The sequence below is a fragment of the Rhinolophus hipposideros genome (genome assembly GCF_964194185.1).
Source record: "Rhinolophus hipposideros genome assembly, chromosome: 1".
Taxonomy (NCBI): Eukaryota; Metazoa; Chordata; class Mammalia; order Chiroptera; family Rhinolophidae; genus Rhinolophus; species Rhinolophus hipposideros.
Genome location: NC_138047.1, coordinates 106994919 through 107018218, shown reverse-complemented (window position 1 = coordinate 107018218; position 23300 = coordinate 106994919). Strand labels below are relative to the sequence as shown.

At 48.0% G+C, this 23300-nt stretch overlaps 1 protein-coding gene across 10 annotated transcripts in view; it reads left to right on the top strand.

Moving 5' to 3' along the window:
• Nucleotides 1-23300, top strand: part of LOC308492024 (uncharacterized protein C4orf50) — a 104633-nt gene that overhangs the window by 11798 nt on the left and 69535 nt on the right. For all 10 annotated transcript variants that reach the window (XM_081036312.1, XM_081036309.1, XM_081036311.1 and 7 more), the window contains 4 exons: nt 7872-8001; nt 8890-9020; nt 10422-12899; nt 19657-19830. In XM_081036312.1, the coding sequence (XP_080892438.1) occupies nt 7872-8001; nt 8890-9020; nt 10422-12899; nt 19657-19830 (2913 nt within the window). The remainder of the gene's footprint in view (nt 1-7871; nt 8002-8889; nt 9021-10421; nt 12900-19656; nt 19831-23300) is intronic.

Here is a 23300-nt window from a genome sequence, read left to right as displayed (position 1 = left end):
CCAAAGAAGACTGCTTGTTAAAAAAAAAAAAAAAAATCAAATTTATCTTCAGACCAGGACAGTCTACTTCAAATTAACTGGAAATTTAAACGCTCTCTGTTTCTCAGGATGACGAAGTGTATCCTGCCTCAATTGTTTTATTAATGAGTTTATCTGTGGTCATATTTTATCTTTTTGCTACTTTATCTTTCACCTGTCACTCTTTGGCATGTCCTGTTGGTTCTGCCTCGGTTATGTTTATTGGATAAAAAGAAAACAGTGTACATTTAATATTGGCACCTTACTGTAATTTTGGAAAATAAATTGTGTATGGAAATTGTCATTTAGAATCCTTTCTGTAATTTTCCTAAATGGAAGACTTTAATTTAGGCTGTTGGTTTAAGTACTTATCTCCTAATCTCTCTGTCTCTCCACACAATGCTACTTACTCTTTCTTTTATCTAAAAGAAAGGGTGAATGCCTCAATATTTATGCGACTCCTGCTAACATTTTGGACATTGTGTGATCTCAGTGAATCCTTAGAACAGCCTGTGAGGCAGGTGCTGTTATTCCACTGAACAGAAGGGGAAACTGAGACCCGGGAGGTTAAGTGACTTGGCCACGGGCCTCTAGCTATCAAGTGTTAGAGCCGTGACACCAAGCCGCTGCCCTTACCTCGAGGTGCTGGGGCCAGAGTTTGTTTCTGAGGGGTTTGGGGAAGCACCAGTGGCTGGATTCAGTAGCTGTGTGCCATGAAATCACAAGCTGCTTGTCAACCTGCATTTGTGCCCTTGTCAATGTTTTACGCATTATCATTTAAGAGTCCCAATGTCCCAGGGGAACTGCTCTGTGCATGACCGGGCCCATATTCTCAAGGCTTTGATGGAGGCTACTGTGCAGTCCCAACTCTTGAAAATTCCCCAAAGGGCCCATGGAGTGTGGTCCCCAGTTGGCGTGGCTCCAGCACTGGGAGAAACCAGCCCCACGTCAGCTGGGAAGCAGACGAACCAGCAGAGGCTGCTCCTTACAGACCCGTGGGAGAGACAGTGTCAAACTGTAAATGCTGGAGCCACATGTGGTGGGGTGAGATGCTGTCAGTGCAAGAGGCGGGGGCACCCCAAGTGGACAGGGGCCACAGCGATGCCAGCGCAGCTCTGCCTCTTCTCAGCCGTGATACTTTGGATAGGCTATTAAACCTTCCTGTGCCTCAGTATTCCCAAGTGTGAAATGGGACTGACTGAGACCTGCTTGCTGCTCTGACTGTGAGGAGGAAATGAGAAGGTACAGGGAAGGCTCTTAGCGCAGTGCTGGTACATCCGAGTGGCCAATCCGATTTAGCTTCTTCCACCATCACTGTCGTCATTCCCGCCATCCTTGCTTACCTCTCTTCCGGGGCTGGTGTCGCCCAGTGGGAAGTTGGGTTGACTCCCCCACACTAACTATACAATCGTTTCCCCTTTCTTGTCCTTTGTTTGTCCCAAGGGCTGACCCTTGATTGGAGTCCGTTGAATGTGACTGACTTGTCTCCATTCATCTGTGGGACCTGCTGGTGGAAGCGTAGGTTGATGACCTGGGGTGGACCAGCCTGGGGTCACCAGCTCGCCCATCACAATGGCCTGATGGCCAGAGGACTGGGAGCACTGTGGCTGCCTTCTGGGAAGGGCTGTCCCCGAGTGTGGTTCTCCTGGGCCAGGGGCTGAGAACCGCTGCCTAGTTGCCAGGTCAACCTGCAGGGACAGGAGAGGTGAGCCAGGCCCAGCCCACTCCCATATGACCTCATCTTAATTTACATCTGCAAAGACCCTCCTTCCAAGTAAGGTCACAGTCACAGGTATGCGAGGGGGTGTGATTTGGACTTGAACATCTTTCAGGGGGATCCAATTGAGCCCACCAGATATGTGGCCAGTGGTGGCTATGTTCTCACCTCTTCCTGGTCCACCTCCTTCGGGTAATGTTTCCCCTTCTGGTCTCGGGGGTGGAGGGGCACTGGGCTTCCTTCCCTTCCCATGGCCCTGATGGTGTGCGGTTGTCAGCACCAGGCGGAGCCTCCCTGGGGGCAGGTGCGCTGGGGAAGGTGAGGGTGCCTCCGGCTGCTTCAGCAGTCATCCCTAAAATACCCCAGTGCAGGAGGTTGTCATGGCAACGGCCATAATGAAAACATTTCTGGACCTGTGTCATCTTCTCGTGGTTGTGCAAATGTGCTTCCGTCCCTTATAAAGCAGCCGCCTGTTAACTGTCCATCCCCTTCCCGGCCTCATTTTTCAGCTGACATGCTGTAAGCTTATTCATTTATTCCCCGCTTCCTTCCACCAAAAGGCAGAACCTTTCAGGACAGGCACTGTCTTCTTTATTTTCTGTCGCGTCCCCAGCTCTAGCACAGCCGTGGGCATGCAAAGGAACTCAGTCACTCAGTCATCAAGTGCGAGGAGGGAGGGAGAGAGGTACAGCCGGGTCTCGATTGTTGGAGCCCACGGATGGGCTCTGGCCCATTTAGGACCCTGGGAACTTGGGACATCCCTCTTAGCCCCTGTGGATTTCTGCTGGACGATGGAGTAGCAGCAGTTGCTACCTACTCAGGGGTGTCAGAGAGAAGAACCCATGAGAAGGTCCATGCAAGGGCTCTTTAAAGATGGAACAAATGTCGGGGAACATTTTCAGCATAAAATATCCTTGGGCAGTCACCAGTTCGGGCTTCTAGCAGTTGAAAATGGTGGCCTTTGAAAAACCAGGTTGGGAGAGTTTTATTAGCAAGGAGCTTGCTTTAGCCGTCTGGGTATGTCCATTTTCTGGTGGTTTGTGTGTTTCTTGCATCACTTGCTCTAACTTCTGGGGAAGGTGGCCTCGCCTGCCACTTGCTGATGATCCCTTCAGGGTACTCGGCACCATGCTGACCAGCTTCTGGTTAAGGCTGGATGTTAAGGATTCTCCCAGGTGGAGACAGGGAGGACCCAACGTTGCCCCACCTAGTGGAGTGGGTGGAGCCTGGCCCTGCGCCTTGGGAGACCTGTGAGCTTCGCAAGTCATTTCACTTCTCAGCCTCTACTTCTTTATTGATCAAATAGGCATTAGGTACCATATTACCGTATTTCCTCCAAAATAAGATCTAGCCAGACAATCAGCTCTAATGCATCTTTTGGAGCAAAAATTAATATAAGACACGGTCTTATTTTACTATAATATAATACTGGTCTTATAATGTAATATAAGACCAGGTATAATATCATATCATATCATATCATATCATATCATATCATATCATATAATGGGAATAATGTAATATAATATAATACGGGGTCTAATAAATAGAATATAATATAATACCGGGTCTTATATAAGACCGGGTATAACATAATATAATATAATATAACATAATATAATATGTATAATAATATAATATAATATAATATAATATAATATAAAACAATACTGGGTCTTCTATTAATTTTTGCTCCAAAACATTCATTAGAGCAGTTTCGGTAGTTTCCAGGAAACAGTAGTTTCCTGGAGCTGCCACAGCAAAGGATCGCAAACGGTGGTTCACACCATGCTCCTGGAGGTGGTTCACACCATGCTCCTGGAGGTGGTTCACACCATGCTCCTGGAGGTGGTTCACACCATGCTCCTGGAGGTTTGAAGTCCGAAATCAAGGTATCTGCAGGGTCGGTTCCTTCCGAGGCCTGTGAGGGAAGGACCTGGTCCAGGCTCTCTCCTTGGCTTGTGGAGGGCCTTCGTCCCTGTGTGTCAATTTTGTGCTCAAATGTCCCCGTTTCATGAGGATACCAGTCACACTGGATTAGGGCTCACTCTAATGACCTCGTCATGACTAATCCCATCTCCAGTGACCCTACTTCCAGATCAGGTCTCATTCTGAGGAACTGGAGATTAGGGCTTCGACTTTATGAGTTCTGGGGGGACACATTTGAACCCATGACAAGCACCCATCCGAATGAACTGCTATGAACACCCACGAGATCTGAAATGAGCTGCATGCTTCACCGCCACCCGAAACGGCCCCTGGGTTGTATCTGATGTGCTCTGGCGTCACGGTAGGAGTTATGGTGAAGACACTCATTATGAGAAGATGCGTTATTTGCTTCATGTTTACAAAGCGCTTTCCCAGACAGGACCTCATAGATGCTGGGCGGTCCTGATGCACTGAGCCAGACAGGGACCAGTGTCCTTGTCCCCAAGCCCACAGCCCAGAGGAGGCGCATGCCTTGCCTGGGAGCACACAGTTTACAGTTTCTAGAGCAAGTCACCTGGAACCCAGGTCCCCTCAGGAACGAACCACTGCAGAGACAAAACCCCAATCTAGGGAGGAATTTGGGGAGGACAAATTCCTGTCCCTGAGTTTCTGCTCAGGGTCCCAAGTGAAAGGAAATTTAAAAGGATGGGTTTGCAAGACAAGCAAGGCCCATCTGGAGATGTGTCACCTCCCACCCACCCAGTGCTTTGTAGCAAGTGTGCGCTGGGCGCCTGCCATGTGCCAGGCACTACGCTGGTCCCTGGGGCTGCAGAGGTGACCCTGCTCTCCCGCAGCTTGTAGGGCAGATGACACGGCCGCAGACAATGGCAATTGGACCGCTGACCGCTACAGCAGAGGACAGCATAGAGAGGAACAGGGAGGCTCATACAGAGAGATTAAAACTCACGATCCTAAAAATGTCAGCGTCAGGCTGTTATTGCGAGCTGAGACCGTGTCCTGGGAGACAGCCTCAGGCAGGCTGCGTGCTCCACCTGCCGCTCTGCCCGGCGGCGGGAGTAGAGCGGCTCCTCGTGGCCGTTACAGGAATCTTTTCATTGTTCAGCGAGTTCAGGCAGCCCCTCCCTGGTCACTGCTTGCATTTGTGCAGAAATGCCTGTGTCACATTTGTCACCCACTCCAGCAGCAAGCGAGGGCTTTAAATCACAGTGTCGATAGTATCGAAAAATAAACCATGGGCAAAAACCATGAACGTACAAATAATATAAAAGGAAATACACATGGCCAGTCATCTTACACAAAAAGGTCAGTTCCGATTCCGTTACTTGTGAAGTAATTGTAAATAAGCAAAACCTCAGGGTTCCATTGTATTCTGTATATTTCTCAAATAGTAAAGGTACCCCAGCGCTATTTAGAGTTGGTAAACATTGGAAACAATCTAAATGTCCGATAAAGGGGAACCGTTGTAGTAAGTTAAGGTATTTCTTATGTCAGACATTATTAGGCGGGAGAACCTGTGAGGAAATGCTCCTTCCATAACATCAAAGGAAAAATACACAAAGCAAAAACGAACGTTTTGTAGAAACAGAATTTAAATGTCTATGCATAGAAAAAAAGCCCAGAAGGACATAGTCTAACACAAGAATTATGTTTGTGTCTGTATATCATTGACTTTTTGTTTTCTTCCTTTTGCTTATCTTTCAAAATAATTACACATTAAAGCTAAAACCATACAAAGTTACATGCAAATGTAAATGGGTGTTGGAAAGCTGGAAAGATTGACAAGACAAAGCAGAGAGGTGCGGGAAGGGGGAGAGGAAGAGTGGGTCGAGTTCAGAGCCCTGAGCTCTGGTCTTGTTCTCCCACTGTGTGTGCTGTGTGACCTTGGACAAGTCACTCTCCCTCTCTGAGTATTGATTTCATCACTTGTGAAATGAAACGGGTATAGTGTCCTCTTCTTGAATGCTCCCCCATCCCGCTGGGTGGCACCTCCTCAAGGCAGAGGTCTGTGTGTGTTTCATCCATGGCTGTTTCCCCAGGTCCATGACAGGACTTACCACATGGTAACTGCTCAGACAGTGTTTGTTAAACTGAATTGAGGTCAGGTTCGGTATTGGAACAAAATACAAACAGAAATAAACAGTGAGACAATGGCGGCTTTCACACTGCCCTGCCCACCTCTCCTTTCCCTCCTCTTTCCTTCCACTTCCTTTCTTGCTGCTTTCACTTGGAATTTCCGTCTCTCCCTTTCTCCATCCTATTCCCTCTGTCTGTCTTCTTTCTCATTTGCTCTCTCTTTCTTTCTCTCTTTCCTTCATTTACTCTTCTCCACCTTGTTCTAATGGTGATTTTGAACTGCTGACCAAATTGTTTAATTCTGATCATGTGGGAACCAAATGGATAAAAACAAGAGGCAGCTCAAAGGGCTGTGAGCAGGAAGGCATTGCAGAGGGTCAGCCAGACCGGCTGAATGGCTCTTCTGTTTTCAGCTGGTCACGGCTGAGGCCCAGCTTGGTGCTTGTTAAAAGCTTCTGGGCGATTCTAAGGTGTGGCAGGGTTGAGCTCCTTGGCCTGTGAGGAGAGCTGGACATGACACAAACCATCGCACAGATACTTGGGGTGTGAGGAGGAGATGCTGTGAGGGAGGGAATGGGACTAATTTGGGGGAGGCTGGACAAGCCTCATTAGGGATTTGGCCTTTCAGATGAGCCCAGAGGGGAGCAAGTTATCCGGGCAGAGGGAGCGGAAAGAGCGGTGCCGGCAGCAGGCACTAGGGGTGCAAGGCTCTGAGCCGGAGGGCGAGGGTAGATTCAAGAAGCAGAAATTGGGGGGGGGGGTAGTGAGACCAGACAGGGTGGGGTGGGCTTTCTCTCTCAGCGCAGGGGGAAGCATGGAAGGATAGGGGACAGGAGAGCAACCTGATTCCAGTTTCCATTTCAGTAGGATTGCTGGGAGCCTGAGGGAAGGTGGTGGGGGGGCTGAGAGTGGGAGGTTGGCTTCGCCCAGCACACAGAGGTGCAGAGGCAGGCCAGAGGGGAGGAGAGGGAGGGGGGGTGTGAGGGGCTGGGTGAAGGAGGCCCCGTGAGTGGAAGCCAGGGCAGGGTGAGGAGTGGCAGGGCGGTGCGTGACAAGCCCATGGACTGCTCTGGAACTGACCCTGTAGCCTGAGGGACCCAAGGGCGGCCTTGTAGGTTGGAGGGTGCATTTTAGGGGGTCTTCCTGGCAGCTGTGAGCAGGATAGGAAGGCAAGCAGCTAGGAGTCAATGCAGGGTCTGTTGGGAGCAGGTGAGGACCTGGGGACAGGTGAGGAGGGGTCAGAGGGGGCATTACCTGTTCTCTTCTGTTTCCCCCTCATCTAGAACAGCACCTGGCACATAGTAGGAGCTTAATAAATGTTTGCCAAATAAATACACGAGTACGTGTGAAACATCTGTCTTTCTGCAGGTTCTGTCTATCCATCCAGCTATCACATATTTATGAAGCACCTACTGTGTGCCAGGCTAAAGTGAAGGTGCAGACTAAATGAAATCAAGTGTCCATCCTGAAGGACCTCTAGGTCTGGTGGGGGGCAGATGGGAAGCAGGTAGCACCTGTTAGAACCAGTTAGAGGTAGCCCAGGGCAGGGGACCTGGAGGAGATGGCCCCAACCTCTCCGAGACCGAGGGTCAGTGCTGAGTTTTTCTGCCAGCCCTTTTACAGAAGCAGTGGTGCCTCTAAGTAGTGCTGTGGGGGATGGGAGTTTGGGGAGGCGCCTCGCTCTATATCCGCCTGCCTTGGGGAGAGGCCAAAGTGAGGGGGGCATCACCCAAGGCATTTGGCTGTAGCACTGGGGACTTGCCCAGAGCCCTTGGGCAGCGCCCACCTCCGTTGTTGGGACCCAGAGGGAACAGGAAGTAGAGGGGAGTGGGGGCCTTTCCTGATGCCTTAGGGAGCCCAGAGGTGTCTGACTGGACAGACCTGCTCCTTGTCTGCAGAACGGAGCCTGCGGGCTAATAGCCGGCAATCTGGCCTGTAGGACCAAGAGGGCAGGACAGGGCTCTATGGCCGGGCCATGGGCCTTCTCCTCCCGGAGCCTCAGTTTCTTCTGAGTTCCCTCCTGGGGTGACTGGGATGGACACACAGGGACAGGCTTTGAGTACACATTCAGCCAGGGACACTCAACTCTCTTGATTTTTGTGTCTTTCTCAAGGACGCCCCGGGCTGTGTTCGGGATGAATGGCTGCTCTTGCCCAGGGAGGAGGCGCTGGGCGCCTGCAGAAGCCAAGACCGGCATACCTCCCTCAGCCCCGACGGTGTCCCAGGACCAAGGGCCTCAGCAGGTGTGTGGGAGCCCGGTGCGTGGGACATGGGGCGCCGGCGTGGACACCCACCATGGGCTGGCGTGCTGCTGACATCTGGTGATGGAGGGGTGGGCGCCCTGCTCTGCAGACAGGAAGCTGAGGCTCGCTGAGGTGGTGTCACTTGTTCAGTGTACACGGCTGGCAGCATTGGGTAGTCGGGTCTCTCAGGAGGAGTTGTCTTTGCACTGAGGAGTTGTCCTTGTAATGACCACTTCTACCCCAGTGACAGCTCAGGTGCCATGCCCTGGAGCTGCTGGGGCCACGAAGCCCCTTGTCCCTAACTTGCCCGTGACGAGAACCTATGTCTCTGCTAACGGTCTCGGGCACAGCTTCCAGGGTCTCTGCCGCAAAAGCCGCTGCAGTCAGGAGCCCCGAGCCACCGTGTCCACCTGCGTGTCTGTGGCCTAAGCACAGTCTTCCCAAGCCCAAGTGCAGTGTAAGGATAAGGGGGTCATTAGCCCCAGGTGCTGCTGACAGCAAGGCGGACTTTCCCCTTCTGTCCCATTTCTGGAGAGCTGAGCTGACAAGTCACGCAGGGTCTGTGGCTCCTGGGCTCACGGCCCACTGTGTGGGGCTGCGGGTGGGGACTACCACCCTGTGTGGCTGATGAGGAAATGTGGGACGAGAGAAGTGTTGTGGATTTTGTTGCCTGCGTGAGCTCTCTGGTCCGTGGAAGTGGTTTCTAGACCCAGGGCCACTGCTCATCAGTGGAGGGTCATCTCCCATCTCCGAGCCTCAGTTTCCTCGCCTGACAGGCGATGGTGATCGTCAGGCAGCTAACTGTGCCATGTATCCTGACAGTAGGTGGCAATTGCGGGAAAGCTTCTGGGAAGGTCTTTTTAACCCTTGGTTCCTGTCCTTTCCTAGGCCAGTCCTCCGAGGGGCTTTGTGCCTGGGGTAGCATCGGGGCTGGAAGAGGAGGCCCCTCTGTTTTGGTGCCAGGCCTGGAGACCACAGCTGAACTCCTGGGAGACCTGGCGGGGTCTGCCCATGAACAGGTGAGGCAGGAGACGTTCTGTGCGCCTTAGGGCTCCAGCTGCCACGTATCATGCTTCATCCTACTGAAGCCTCCAACCAGCTACGTATGAGGCGGGAGCTAGGCCCCCTCTGGAGGGGAGGAATCCGGGGCTCTAAGAGCTGCTGGGATTCCCAAGGCTGCACAGCCCCAGTGCTGGATGTGGAACCGTCTCTCTAGCCGACACTCTGCCTCACACTGTCCCCTGAGGGTCAGAAACCCAGTTACAGCAGGCCCTGCCCGGCTCGCGCTGAGTCAGAGCCTTTCTCAGCTTCCATTTTCCTGTCAGTAAAGAACAGACATACACTGGACCCGCGCTAAGGCCCGCCAGCCCTGATGTGGTTCTCCGCAGAGAGGGCCTCCCGTGTTTCTTCATTCCTTCGTGTCCCGCTACGAGCTGCTGCGTGGTGTGCCGTCACACCCAAAGTGAGATAAGAGCTGAGAGCCAGCTGTGCCAGGGTCAGGAGGACTTCATGGAGAAGCTGGACCCTGGCTGGACCCAGGTGGAGGGGTAGAGTTAGATGGACAGGAAAACAGAGACGGGCAGCGAAAGGGCAGGCTGCGTGGGAATCCCTGGGCCGTGGGGCGTGGTCGCCGTGGTTGTATGTGAGCCCGAGGGCTCGCAGCGAGCCTGTATGAAGCCAGGGTTCATCTCCCAGGCCCCCGCCCTCCCTGCTAGCGGGTCCGTTCTGTAAGCCTGCCAGTCTTCCGCTCTGGATAAACCTACTGAATCAAGTGACTATAAAAATATATTCAAAACATCTGTGAAACGCCTCCTCTGTGCCCGGCCCTGCTCGAGATTAGGGTCCCTGCCCCCAGGGAGCAGAGTACGCCACACTGCCCACTGGAAACTTCTGTGCCACCGGGCACAGCGTTTTATATCTGTGCTGTCCAGGGTAGTGGCCACGAAGCACATGGCGTCTGAGCATCTGAAAGGGGGCTGGTGTGTCTGCAGAACTGAACGCTCGCTCTCATTTCATTGTTTTACCTTTGAAAAGTCCCTTGTGGCCTATGGCTGCCATATTGAACAGGACGGGGCTGTAGGGGAATTAGACTCCACCCACATAGATGTATGACATGAGGGAGTGGAGGGAATAAAGGGGGGTCAATGGACAGAGAGTGGGGGCCCTGGTCAGAGAGGCCTTTTCGAGGAAGCAATGTTTGAGATGAGGTGGGAACGAAGAGAGGGGCTGAGCCATGAGGGGATGTGGGGGAAGGACGTTCTGAGCAAAGGACTAGCAGGGTGGCAGCAGGTGTGGTGTTAGAAAGGCCCATGCGGCTGGGTGAAGAAGCATAAGAACATCCAGAGCTGAGGTCAGAGAGGTGGGGAGAGAATAAACGGAAGAAGAGGCCCTTTCATACCCTGTCTTCTCTTCATCCCCAGATTCCTCTGGCTGAGCCCAGCTTGCACGACCAGAGTCTCCTCCTCATCTGTGGCTGCCCCCCGGCGCCATGCGTGGACGACTCCTTCCTCCCCATGGAGCTGGCCTGGATGGTGGAGCAAAGGCTAGCAGCCAGCCCGGCCCAAGAGTCCTTCCTCCTAGTGCAGACGTCCACACTCCCTCCCTGGGGGCCGGCCAGGGACCCCGCTCTCCTGCTGCTCCAGGAAGCTTCCCCAGAAGTACTCCAAACCCAACCAGTGCTGGACGCCAGGCCCTCACCTGCTCCCAGAGCCGTGGGACAGCCCTGCCGGGATCATCACCAGGCAAGGAGCCTCGATGCCTCCCTCTGCCAGGAGTCCCCGCAGGTTTCAAATCACCACTTTCCCAAGAGAGGGCCCAGTGGCCGAAACGACCCTTGGCATGCGGAAGGAGGAATCCCAGCGTGGATATCCGAGGAGTGGGGGGTGAGGAGGACTTGGGGCAGAGAGGAGGACAACCTTGGTGACAAGTTCCAGCTACATGAGGAAAACGGGGAGAACCTGAGCCTGGAGGATGGTGTTGGCGCCCAGGAAGACCTGCAGAATGAGCGTGGGGCTTCAGAAACCCAGGCCGCTGCCTCCCGCCCTTGGCCCAGGCAGGAGCTTCCCCTGCCTTTTCTGCAGGGGGAGGCCTCCGTGTCAACAGAGGGTCCCGAATTCCTGAGCAGGAGGGAGCGGGCAGAAGGGCACATCTGGGTCCTCCTGGGGGGGCTTTCAACATCAGACGAGGAACGGATCCCCCCAGCCACCTTCTTCGGGGCTCCCGGCGCCAGAGGGCGGCCTCCAGCAGCCGCTCAGCTCCTTACAGAGATGGGTAGAGCCATCAGGACAGTTCAGGACACGGAGGAAATTGACGTGTGGTCTGGAAACCCTCTGCTTCTACACGAGGAAAGCCCTGGGGATGAAGGGCAAGGAGAGCAGGAGGCGAAGACATTGCATCTAGAAGGGTCCAGACCAGAGGAACCTGGCTCCGAGGAATGTGAGGCCAAGGAAGCGCTTTCCCTAATGGAAGAGAGAGGTTTGCCGTCATCTTTCAGAGAGGCCTTATCGCCCAACGGGGCGGAACCCACCAGTCCTCCATGGGCTCCACACAAAGGGCACGACGGGTCTGCACTCACAATAGACGCATTTGAAAAGGAGATGGAGGCTTGTTTCCAGCAACTCTCCATCCTGAAGCTTGGGAGTGGGCTTTGTGGACAGGAAGCTTCCACGTTGGTGGGAGAGAACTGGAGCTTTGCTCGGAGATGGCACAGCTGCCAGGAGCACGCTCGTCTTCAGCAGGTTTTGGCAAACCAGGGCTTGGACACTTGTCCTGCCAAGGAAGCAGACCCCAAGGACAGTCGTGAAGAAGTTAAGCTGGGAGAGGCCGAGGCTCTGGGAGCTGACGAAGTCCTTCCATGGATGGTTCCAGACCTGGAGGCCCTGAGCCCGGGCTCCGAGGGGCCCTCTATGCAGGGCCAGCTCTCTCAGCCATCCACAGCCTTCGAGGGAGCCAGGAGAAGGTTTCATCAGCTCATTTCTGGACTAAAAAAGGAGAGAAGCAAAGTTTTGCATGCCAACGCCAAACTTCTGAGAGACCAAGAGAAATGCCATAAAAAAATACGTGCCCTCGAAAAAGAGAGGGAGAGAAATGTGAGCAAAATATCTGCATTGGAGCGGGATAATGGCGTGCTGTTAGGAGACATCTCTCACTTAAAGAGGGAACTGGACTTATATTTGCAGGTCGTCTCTGACCTTGAAGACTGCAATGGGAAAAGTTACCACAAAATTTCTGAGCTCGAGGAGGAAAATGAAAAACTGAAAGGGCGCGTGGGCCAGCTGCAGAAAGCCATGTCTGAGAACTCTAGAAAATCCAAGGTCGTGATGGAGGACGTCACCCGGGAAAACTGGGAGCTCAGGGCGCTGATTTCAGAGCTCGGGGTCAGTTACAAAGAGCTGATCAAGGACTTAGCACTGGGAATAGAAGAGATGATCCGGGCCCTAAGGGGGGAGAACGAGAGTCTTCTTCAGAGGATCCGAGCCCTGGAGATGGAAGTCATGCTGGGGATGAGCGGGGAGGTGGGACGTTTGGGGAGAGCAGAGGAGCGCCTCCAGGGGAGAAGCTCGGCGGCAGGGGGCAAGGTGGACAGTGTGGAAAGGGGGGAGCAGGTGACTCCGCTTTCAGAGCCACCGACTACAGGAAGCCACTGGCCACCAGTGAAGGAGGAAATGGGTCTGGCTGGAGGGCAGATGGGACCTTCCTTAGGCATGAAGAATTCCGGAAGTGGTGCTGATTCTGCTGCTCCATCATTGGTTGGGAGAAGTGGTGACACATCCAGTGCTCTGCCAGGAAACATGGATGGAGGGCAAGGAAAAGCCACACATTTGGAAAAAGAGGAGAGAAGACCGTGGTGTCCTGCGGACCGCGGGTCAGCTCTGAGGTCCCTGGGCAACGGCCCCCAGGTAGGCTGACGCGGCATAGCTCCTCCTCCTCCTCCTGTTCATTTTCTAGAGGGCTGACCACCCCCTGACTCCAGCACTTCTACGAGGGGGCCACAATCACCATCTCCATTTATCAGATGAGAAAACATAGGCACAGAAACGTGAAGTGACTTGACCAGTCACACAGGTAGAAGGGTTGGAGCTCAGACCCGCTCCTGGGCCCTGGGCGTTCTGCTCCAGAGTCGCATCCTTACCTGGGACATAAGACGAAAGCCGGCCCCTCTGCTTAGGCCGTTCAAACGGGTGTCTGGGGGAATGTGGAGGGGTGTTTACACTTTAAGATCAGAGCCTGTGTTTTCAGATTGAGGAGCTTTCAAGCGTCCCAAATGGTAATTCTGCACATCGGGGCTCGGAAGGTGCCACGGGCAGAGCAGTGGGCTTAGATCTCCATCGAACAGGGTTTAGCTCCAGCTCTGCCCTTACTACACGTGTGACTTTGAGCCAAGGTACAGACCTCGGAGTCATTTTCCTCATCTGTGGGCAGTACTCAATTTTCAGGGCTCCCAGGATGGAAAGCTCATACTCTTATGGTGGTCTTGTGTGTTTGTAGGATATTTAGTGTTGAACCCCTGTATTCATTCTTATTCATTCTCTGTCTCTCTCCCTTTCCCTTTCCTTCTCCCCTCCCTCCCTCTTTCCCTTCCTTTTATTCTCTCTCTCTCTCTCTCAGCAATTTTATCAATCGTTTCAAAAGATCATCTTTTGGTTTTATTGATTTTCTTTATTGTATATCTGTATTTTATTTCATTGTTTTCTCCTTATATCTTCATTGTTTCCTTTCGTCCCCTTTCTTTTGGTTTAATTAGATGTCCTTTCTCTTGCTTCTTGTTTTGAATGCTTGGATTATTGATTTTTAAACTGTTCTCCTTTTGTAATCTATGCACTTCTCTCTCAGCACCTTTTCGGTGGCGGTGCACACATTTTGGTATGTTGTACTTTTCATGTCTGTTAGGTTCCACGTAGTTTCTAATTTCTACTGGGATTTCTTCCTTGACCCATGGGTTATTTAGAAGCATGTTGCTGAATTTCCAAGCACCTGTGAAATTTTTTAGTTTTCGTTGTGTTATTGACTTCTAGTTGTGTTTCACTGCTGTCAGAAAACAAACGCTATACTATCTTAAGCTTTTAAAAGTTGCTGAGATTGGGTTTATTGAGCAGATGATAGTCTATTTTGATGAATATCCTATGTGTGCCCTGCAAAGAATGAATATTCTGTGGTTAATTGTGCTAATCATATCTGGTGTCTTCACCGGTGTGTTGTCTATTTGTTTTCTCACTTACGCAGATACTTTTTGAAACCTCTAACTCTGAGTGTGCACTTGTGTATTTCTTCTTTGAGGTATGTTAGTTTTGATTCATATATTTTGAAATTATGAGATACAGACAGCTTTAGGATGGTTATGTCGCCCTGCTGAATCGATTCTTCTGCCATGAAATGTCTCGCATCCGTCACACTTCTTGCCCTAACACGTACTTTGTCTGATATTAAAGTAGTCACATCATTTCTTTTTCCTTATGTTATAATATTATGTTTATGTTATAATTGTATGTGTAATAACACATATTTCAGTAAGTCATGGTATACAATGAAAAACTGTGGTGTGCATAGTTTTTATGCCATCCATCTTTTTGCTTGCAGCTTATCTGTATCTTTATATTTAAAATGTGTTTTTTAGAAACAGCATATATGTCATGATCCAATTGTTTCTTTCTACCTTGTGGCCAGTTTTTCTAGTCCTCTCATTGGTTCTGTTTTCTTTTATTCCTCCTTCTCTGCCTTTGGTTTTGTTATTAAAACAGTTTCTATTATTCCTTTTTCTTCTCCATTAGCTTATTCTAGTATATATTTTAGCATCATTCTTTTAATCGTTACCCTAAAAACTCCAAAATGCATCTATCAATTATTAAAATTTACCTTAAATTAGGACTTTTACCGTGTTGCCATGATGCAAAAATCTTTTAATAGTTCAACGTCTTTTATTCCCTTTCTTCTTTTTATTTCTTATTTTTGTCCTATATATCACTTCTATGTATGATAACACTTACAAGGATTGTTATTCTTACTGCTTTGAACAATCAATAATCTTTTATATTTACCCATATCTCTACATGTTCTGCGCTATTCATTCTTTTTCCCACTTCTGTGAATGTTTTCCTTCTGCCTGAAGAGCTCTGTTGTTTCTCATAGTCAGGGTCTTGCCAGTGATGAATTATCTCATATTTCTTTTTATGAAAACAATTTTCTCCTCTACTTTTAAAAGTTTTTTCTTTTTCCCCCCCTTTGGATTCAGAATTTTAGGTGGATAGATATTTTCCCCTTTTGGCACTTTACAGATCTCATTCCATTGTCTTCTGGATCCCATAGTTTCTGTTAAAAAATTATTTGTTTTTGTCATTGTTTTCTGGTTTTCTTGTTTCTTTGTTTTCCTGAAAGAAGTATGTTGTTTTATCTCTGACTGCTTTTAGGCTTTCCTTTTTATCTTTGGGTTTTGGCAGTTTGACTATGATTTGCCTGGTGTGGTTCTATTTGTGTGTTTTCCTGCTTGTTTTTTTTCTGAGCTTTTTGAAATTGTAGATTCATGTCTTTTATCAGATGTGGAAATTCTTGGCCATTATTTATTCAAATATTTTGTTCTGTATTATTTCTCTCCTCTCCTAGGAATACAGACTTTTTGACTGTATGCCACATCTTTTGAAACTGTTACATTTTTTTCTCTCTTGTGCATTGTTTGAGTTTTCTATTGACCTGTCTTTTCATTCACTACTCCTGTGTTGTACTCTGTCCTATCTTCTGATAAATCCATCCAATGGGTTCTCAGTTTCATTTATTACATTTTGCAGGTCTTGAATATTCATTTTATCCCTTTTAAGAGATTCTGATCCTCTATTGAAATACTCTTTATTTTCATCCATTTTTGTCTATGTTTCATATATAGACATATATATGTTATTTTGAAGGTCTTGTCTGCTGACTCCAATACCTGGATCATCTCTGGGTCTGTTTCTATTTTTCTATTAACTATTTTATTTCTTAGTTAAGTCCCATTTTCCTGCTTCTTTGCCTGTCTAGTAATTTTTAACAGAATTTTTATGTTGGACATTTTGTAGGACATGTAGAGATTGCTGATTATTATCTTCTTCTAAAGAATGATGAGTGAGTTTTGTTCTGGCAGGTGGTGGAATGATTATCAGACCATATTAATCCTGTGCAGGTGAGTTTCAGTTTTACCCTCAGTCCCCAGGATTGATTTTATTCCTAAAGTGTGGTCCTTGCTCCTAGGGCTTGGCCTTTCAGTGGTATCAGCTGAGTTCCCAGAGCATTTTCTAGGAACTCTGAACTTTGGCTCAGCCAGAACTCTGCCATCTTCATAGCAGCGTGTGACCTCTGAAACCGCTTTAGCAGTTGACCCCCAGCTGTTGCTCACTGCTGGACGTCAGAGAGTCTTGCACTGTGCTTCCTAGCTAGTGATTCAGCTGAGGACCCAAGGGGTATTTCTAAAATAGTATCTGGATTTCTTCTCTGCAGCTCTCTTTTCTCTGTTCCTTTGTTCCATAAACCCCAGCTGTCAAAGCAGCCCTGAGCTCCAGTCTCTGATTCTTCCACTTAGCAGGGCCACCACGTTCAGCTTGGGCTCTGTTTCCCTGAACTGTGGTTTATAAAAAGTTCCCGAGAAAAATCCAGGGAGAATGTGGAGCTCACCTTGTTGTGTGTTCTTTTTCTTAAGGATTTGTAGCCCTGCGTTGTTTGACATTCAGTGCCTGCAAAGAATTGCTTTTACATATTTCCCCCAGATTTCATAGTTGTCCAATCCCAGCTCGTCAGACTTGGTAGGAACTGGAATTCTGAGGAGATGAGTATCAAGTTGAAAATTTCAAGGTTTGAAAGGAGCAGGAGATGAAGAGCATTCCAGGCAGAGGGAGAAGCAGGTGGCTAGGCCCTGTGGCGGAAACGAGCCTGGCTTGTTGAAAACACAGAAAGTAGCCAGCATGGCTGGACCATGTGGGCAAGAGGGTGGGGTGGTAGGAGACGAGGTTGCAGAAGTTGTCATGAGACCGATCTCAGCAGGCTCTGGGTATGGTCATTTCTAAATGCACTGGGAAGACGTTGGAGAGTTTTAAGCAGGAGAACAACATGATTCAATTTCTATTGTAGAAAAAAATAATCTCTCCTACTGTGAGGAAAAGGGGCAGGTGGATACAGGGAGAACAGTCAAGCGGATTTTGCAGTCATATCACCAAGAGATGACATTAGATTAGAAGAATTTACAATTAAGAGAGGATTCCAGACAAAAACTAGAGTTGGAATCAATGGGGTTTGTTGATGGGCAGGATGAAAAGGGTGAAGAAAGCGTCTCCTTTCCTTTTTCCTAAGTCACAAACCTGCTCATGTTTCGATTTGGCTTAAAATTCTTCTGTGCCTTCCTATCGCCCCGGGTACAAAATCCACATTCCTTTTGGTGAGTTATAATGTAGCCTCTTGGGAACTTCAGCTATTGCTATTTACATCCCCACTTCTACGTCCCCACGTCTGCACTCTTGTTCCCTTGATCTGCCCGCACCCCAGCTTTCTCTAGGAGACTCATCCTTTAGGTCTCATTTGGGGGACGTCTCTTCCCAACCCCCCAGGTTGGATTCAGAGCTGAGGCGAACTCATGCACATGTCTTCCCAAGTCTGAGTTCAGTGACGCCACTTTGGTAGTTGGCAGTAGGCCTGGGTGAGAGTATTTACACCATAGAAATCGCCTATTGCTACAAATTCACGGGCTCCTCCCTCACCTCACAGAACGGTGGGCACCCATTCGCCACCCCCCGGGTGGCAGTGGTGCCTCTGGTTTAGTGCCTCCTCCAGGCTCCCCCCCCACACACTGTGCTGAGTGGCCTGTTTCGGCATCAGTGTCCCCCACCACTCAGAGCTCCCCGAGGGCCGCGTGCACCATGGCTCCCAGCCCAAGCTCAGCCTGTGCCTGGAGCACATGCTCATAATGTAGGGAACATGTGAGTCATGTGTCCATTCACAGGGGTGCTGTGTGGTGCCATCCTATGTGACAGGCAGGCCCGGTGCCACCCCTCTTTAGAATGCGCTGTGGGCGCTCTCTTAGGACTCTGGGGACAGAGCCTTGGTCTGTGTCCCTGCCGAGGAGGGAGGCAGCAAAGGCACCTAACTCCCCAGAAAGGCCAAGTTGTTTTGCAAGTCTGGGAACTGGATTGTATGGAGCCATTCGGAGCCCCCATCTGTTCTTGGCAAGGCCCAGCCTGTGACTCTCAAGCTCATGCTCTGAATTTCTATTCATTTTTTTAAAAAATCACATTCTGTTGTCCCCTCCCTTACCAACAAAGGGGACACCTATCAGCCACCGAGTCAGGAGTCACGTGGATTCTGCCTTCTCACCCTCTCCTCCATCTTCTCTCTCCTCTCCAAACAGAATAGCTCAGGCTCCCCCTCCTGTCTGCTCAGACTCAGGTCAGGAACACGTGGAAGGGATGATCTTTGTAGGCCTGAAATTCTCAGGGTGGCTGCTTTGAATGAAAGGCAGACCTCCGCGACAAGGGAGAAGAGCGTTCCAGAAGCCTCGGGGCTCCTGGGCCCCCACAAATGGAACGTGTGCCCGTAGCAGGCCCGCTCCTTCACGAGGCCGCCTTAGCTGTACGAATAAGAGCTGGCCCTGGACCCAGCAGCTCCCTGTCTAAGGATCTCGAGAAACGACTCAGAGGTGTGTCAGTATTTATGCGGGAGGATCTTTGTCACAGCCCCAGTGTTAGCAGCAAAATATGAGAATTATCTAAGCTTTCGACACGCCACCGAATGCTACGTATATACTAACAACAGCCTTTTCAGCATTATTTAACGACACGGAAAAATGCTCCTGGCATGCAAGGTGTAAAGGGAGAAAAGCAGGATGTAAGAGGGATATATGGTGTATTAAATGTTATGTAGAAAATGCATTACATGTATGTGTGTATATATATTATATATATGTACATTATGTATATATGGAAACCGAAATTTAGGAATCGGAACCACTGGGAGCAGCAGCAGCACCACCCTCCCCGCCCCCCCAGTGCTAACTCACCTCTTGCTTCTCACCTTCCACCCTCCCTGAAATTCCCTGCTGACATCCATACAAAATTCGCTCATTCGTGTTCAGGCCATGAAGTGGGAGAGGCTATTTTGCACTGATTTAAGAAAACTGTTTGGGGGGTACGCAGTATCTTCTGCTTTATGGAAATATATCTTTCATGTAATTAGCTTCTTATAATTGGATTTGAACATGAAATGTCATTCATCATACTGTGTTTCAGTATAATGTGAACAATATCTATTCAAACACTCTGAAATGCCATGTTATTTTGCATGTTTTTGAAAATATATGTGAAAAAGTTGTTTTTGAAAATAACATGTTAGAATGTCATTCTGCAATTCCCCGCACACTCAAAACATCCTCTCTCAAGAAACCTGTCCCGGGCCACACACTCATATGAGCATGTGTGTAAGAGCACAGTGGAGAAAGGAAAAGAAAATATATGGATAATAATGATGATTAGACTGGCTAATAGGATCTGGAGTAATTTCTGTTACTTTATTTTCTCCACTTTTTTTAACTGTGGGGAAAATGTAAGCAGAAAAAACACTAAGCAGAAAAACAGTACTGTTTATTAGCTAAGGCAAATGACTTGGGAGACAACCTAAGAATTACATTCGAAACTGTCATTCCCACAGCTCCGGGACCCGGAGGTCCAGACTTCCGAGGAGGACCTCAGGCTGCGTGTCAGGCAGCTCAGTCACCAGGTGCTGACCCTGCAGTGCCAGCTCAGGGACCAGGGGTCCGCATACCGGGAGCTGCAGGCAGCTCGAGATGAGGCCCTCTGCCTCCAGGACCAGCTCAAGGGCAAGGTAGGCTGGGCAGCACTTCCCTCCCCCCATGTAAACTGATGTCCCCCGCCCCCCCCAAGCTGATGTTCCCACCCTGCAGGAAGTGTTCAGAATTTAAAAATTAAATTAAATTTAAAAACTCAGGTAAGATCTCATGGACCATTTCAAGCAGTTGCTTGCTAATTTTTAGATTTCTAAAGTATACTTGTAGAGCAGCATAGGGAAGAAAAACAAGGTCTGTATCCCCTCCATCCAGCTAACCTGTTAAATGTAACCTGTTCAACCATATACACATATATGGTTTTTTAGAAGGTCAAACAGTTTCTCAAATGTTACATAGGTAAAATCCTTCCTCTGTAGGAGTGACATGGGTGCGATTGGTAAGGGGCAACGAGAGAGCCTTGTAGAGTTGGAATGGTTCAGTGTCTTTGTCTGTGGTGGTGGAGACGTGACCCTACATAGGGGATAAAATGGCCTAGAACTTAGTGTCCACACACACACACACACAAGTGCAAATAAAACTGGAGAAATATGAATAAACTTGGTGGGTTGCATGAATATCAGTACAATTGACATTGTATGATTGAGATATACTATAGTTTTGCAAAATGTTCCCATGGCAGTAAACCAGGTAAAGTATCTAAGGGACCTCCTGTATGATTTTTTACAACAATCATACAACTATAATTATCTCAGAGTTTTTAATGCCAAACCCAAGTCCATCCTATCCCTTAATGCCAATGCATTCTGACCTCGTGTTTTTTCCAACCCTATCTACCCATATTCAGTATGTGTGTGTATGTGTACATATATAGAAATTATACCGTACAAAAATATTCTGCATCTTGATTTTATCATTTAATAACAAATCTTGGCGATGTTTCATATCAACACATACAAACTGACCTCATTCTTTTAAAATCTCGCGTATTATTTCTTCATGAGACCAAACCACAGCTCACTTAACCAATTCGTTGTTTATGGAAATCTAAATTGTTTCTGTTTCTTTGCTTCACAAATAAGGCTTCAGTGAACATTTCTATACCTCTGTCTTGGGAATATATTGCTGCTATGTATTCAAAGGGTAAAATCCTAGTGAAAGAATTACTGGTCAAAGGCTATGTATGAAATTAACTTTGATAGATAGTAGCAAACGACCTTCCTAAGTGGTTGTGCCGTTTAGACATCCACCAGGAATAAATGAGTGTACTAGTTACCCTAAATGACACCAAACTTTACGTTGTTTTTGACAAGCCGATGGATGAAATATACACCTTCAACAATTGGGTGTGATGTCTGACTCCTTCCTCATGAGTTCGCTGTATAATCGAACACACTGCACGGAGTTTTACATCTTTAATCCGTGTTGTTCCATAGTCTTTGCGTCATTATTTTTTTGACTGTGCAGCAATAACCTACTTACTGGGTGGAAATGATTTCCATTCCCCTGTTGTTGGATCTATAATTATTTCCACTAATTTATACATCGTTGTTTATATAGGATAGTTCAGAGAACTGGGGTTACTGGTTCAAAGAGCGGGAATAGTGTTGATTCCACCATCCAGGTGGGACATGTTACGTAACTGCTTTCCCACTTCTAAAACCAAGGTGACACATGGTTTTTCACTGTGCCCTCAAACCACATGGGCGGTATTATCATTTTCTGTGTGACTGATGTGTGAAAATTATAATTCCAATTATACACCGTAGGCCTTTTTACCATAGCTGATGTATTTTTAAGTCTGTTTTTTAAAAAATATTTTTGTTCTTTTTTTTTTTCTCTCTGCTTCAGTTTGGATGATTCCTCCTAATCTGTCTCCCAATTAAATAATAGTCTTTAGATGAGTCTAATTTATTCTTAAACTCATTATTTTAGTTCTTAATTTCACTTATTGCTTTTTGCAGTCCTAGAATTTCCATTTGATTCTTTTGTGATAGTTTCCGTTTCTATGATGAAATTCTTACAGTATAATTATTGAGCATTTTAGTCACATTTACTTTAAAGTGTGTCTGATAGCTCCATTTTACATCCCCACTAGCAGTGGGTAAGGGTCCCAACGTTTCCACACCCTCCATTGGCTACTGTCTGTCTTTTCGATGAAAACCATGCTAGTGGGTGTGAAGTGGTATTTCCTTGTGGTTTGGATTTGCGTTTCCCTGATGGCTAATGATGCTGAGCTCCGTTTCATCAGCTTATTGGCAATTCGTATCTTCTTTGAAGAAATGTCTATTCAGAGGCTTTGTTCATTTTGTAATTGGGTTTTTGTTGTTGTTGTTGTTGAGTTGTAAGCATTTGTTATGTAGTCTACATATGTGTCCCTTATTAGGCACATGAATTGCAAATATTTTCTCTCGTTCTGTTGTCTTTTCACTTTCTTCACATTCACTTTTTAATTGAAAAAATGCCCCAGTACATAGTTCACAGCAACATATCCATGCTATTTCCTAAACTGAGGCAGAGAGAAAACCAAATCCCCGCCTGCAAATGTTACTGAGTGCTTTTCCAGTATAAGACAGTCTGCTTGGAGCTGGAATTTTCCTCTGAATATATTCACAGTAAATATATTTCTGTGTATCTGCCAAAATAGATATACAGAAATGTTCATCGTAGCCTTGTTTGAAAAGCAAAGAAATAAAAATGATATAAATGTCCATAAACAAAGAATTCATTAAATAAACTATGTTTCAGCCTCATGATGAAATAATAATATACAGGACTTTAAAAGAATATGATTAATTTGTCTGTGTTGCCATGGGAATAACTCCACAATTTTAACTAAATGATACAAACAAGATGTAAGACATTTTGTACCGTATAAGCTCACATGTGGACATATACACATGCATACATTCTGATTATGGGTATATAGGGTTAGAGGTCAGAAGATGGGGGTGGGGAGAAGGAGGACTTTTATTTATGCAGCTTTCTTGTACCCACTACAGAGGGAACAAGAGAGTGAGAGGAACTCATAGAACACTCATAGTTATGTCTTTTGATTTTGTGAGTCAGGCATTCAGACAGGACTCAGTGGGGCGATTCTGCTCTACAAGGCATCAATGGGGATCACTCGGTGCTGTTCAGCTGGGCTCTGGGCTCGGCTGGAAGGTCCAGTTGGCTTTGCTCACATGCCTGGAGCCTCTGCCCCAGACAGTTATGATGGTTTCCAGTCATTGAGTGTGATTGGCTGCCAGGCCTTGTCCTAAGCACTTTACAGGAATCATTCACAGAGTCCTCGTGAAATCCTCACTAATATTGCCCCCACTTTATAGATGGGAAGACTGAGGCAGATAAAAGTGACTTGCACAAAGTCACAATTCTAGTAGTGGCTAGGCTGGGATTGGCAACCCATAAATTGAACAAGACACCAAAAAACTCTGGCACCTCTACATGGGGAATCCGGGAAGCCTTCCTGAAAGAAGAGGTGATGAAGCTGGCCTGGCAACTGCAGTCTTGCAGAGCTCATTCTCCAGTGCTCAGAGTGCCCTTTCTC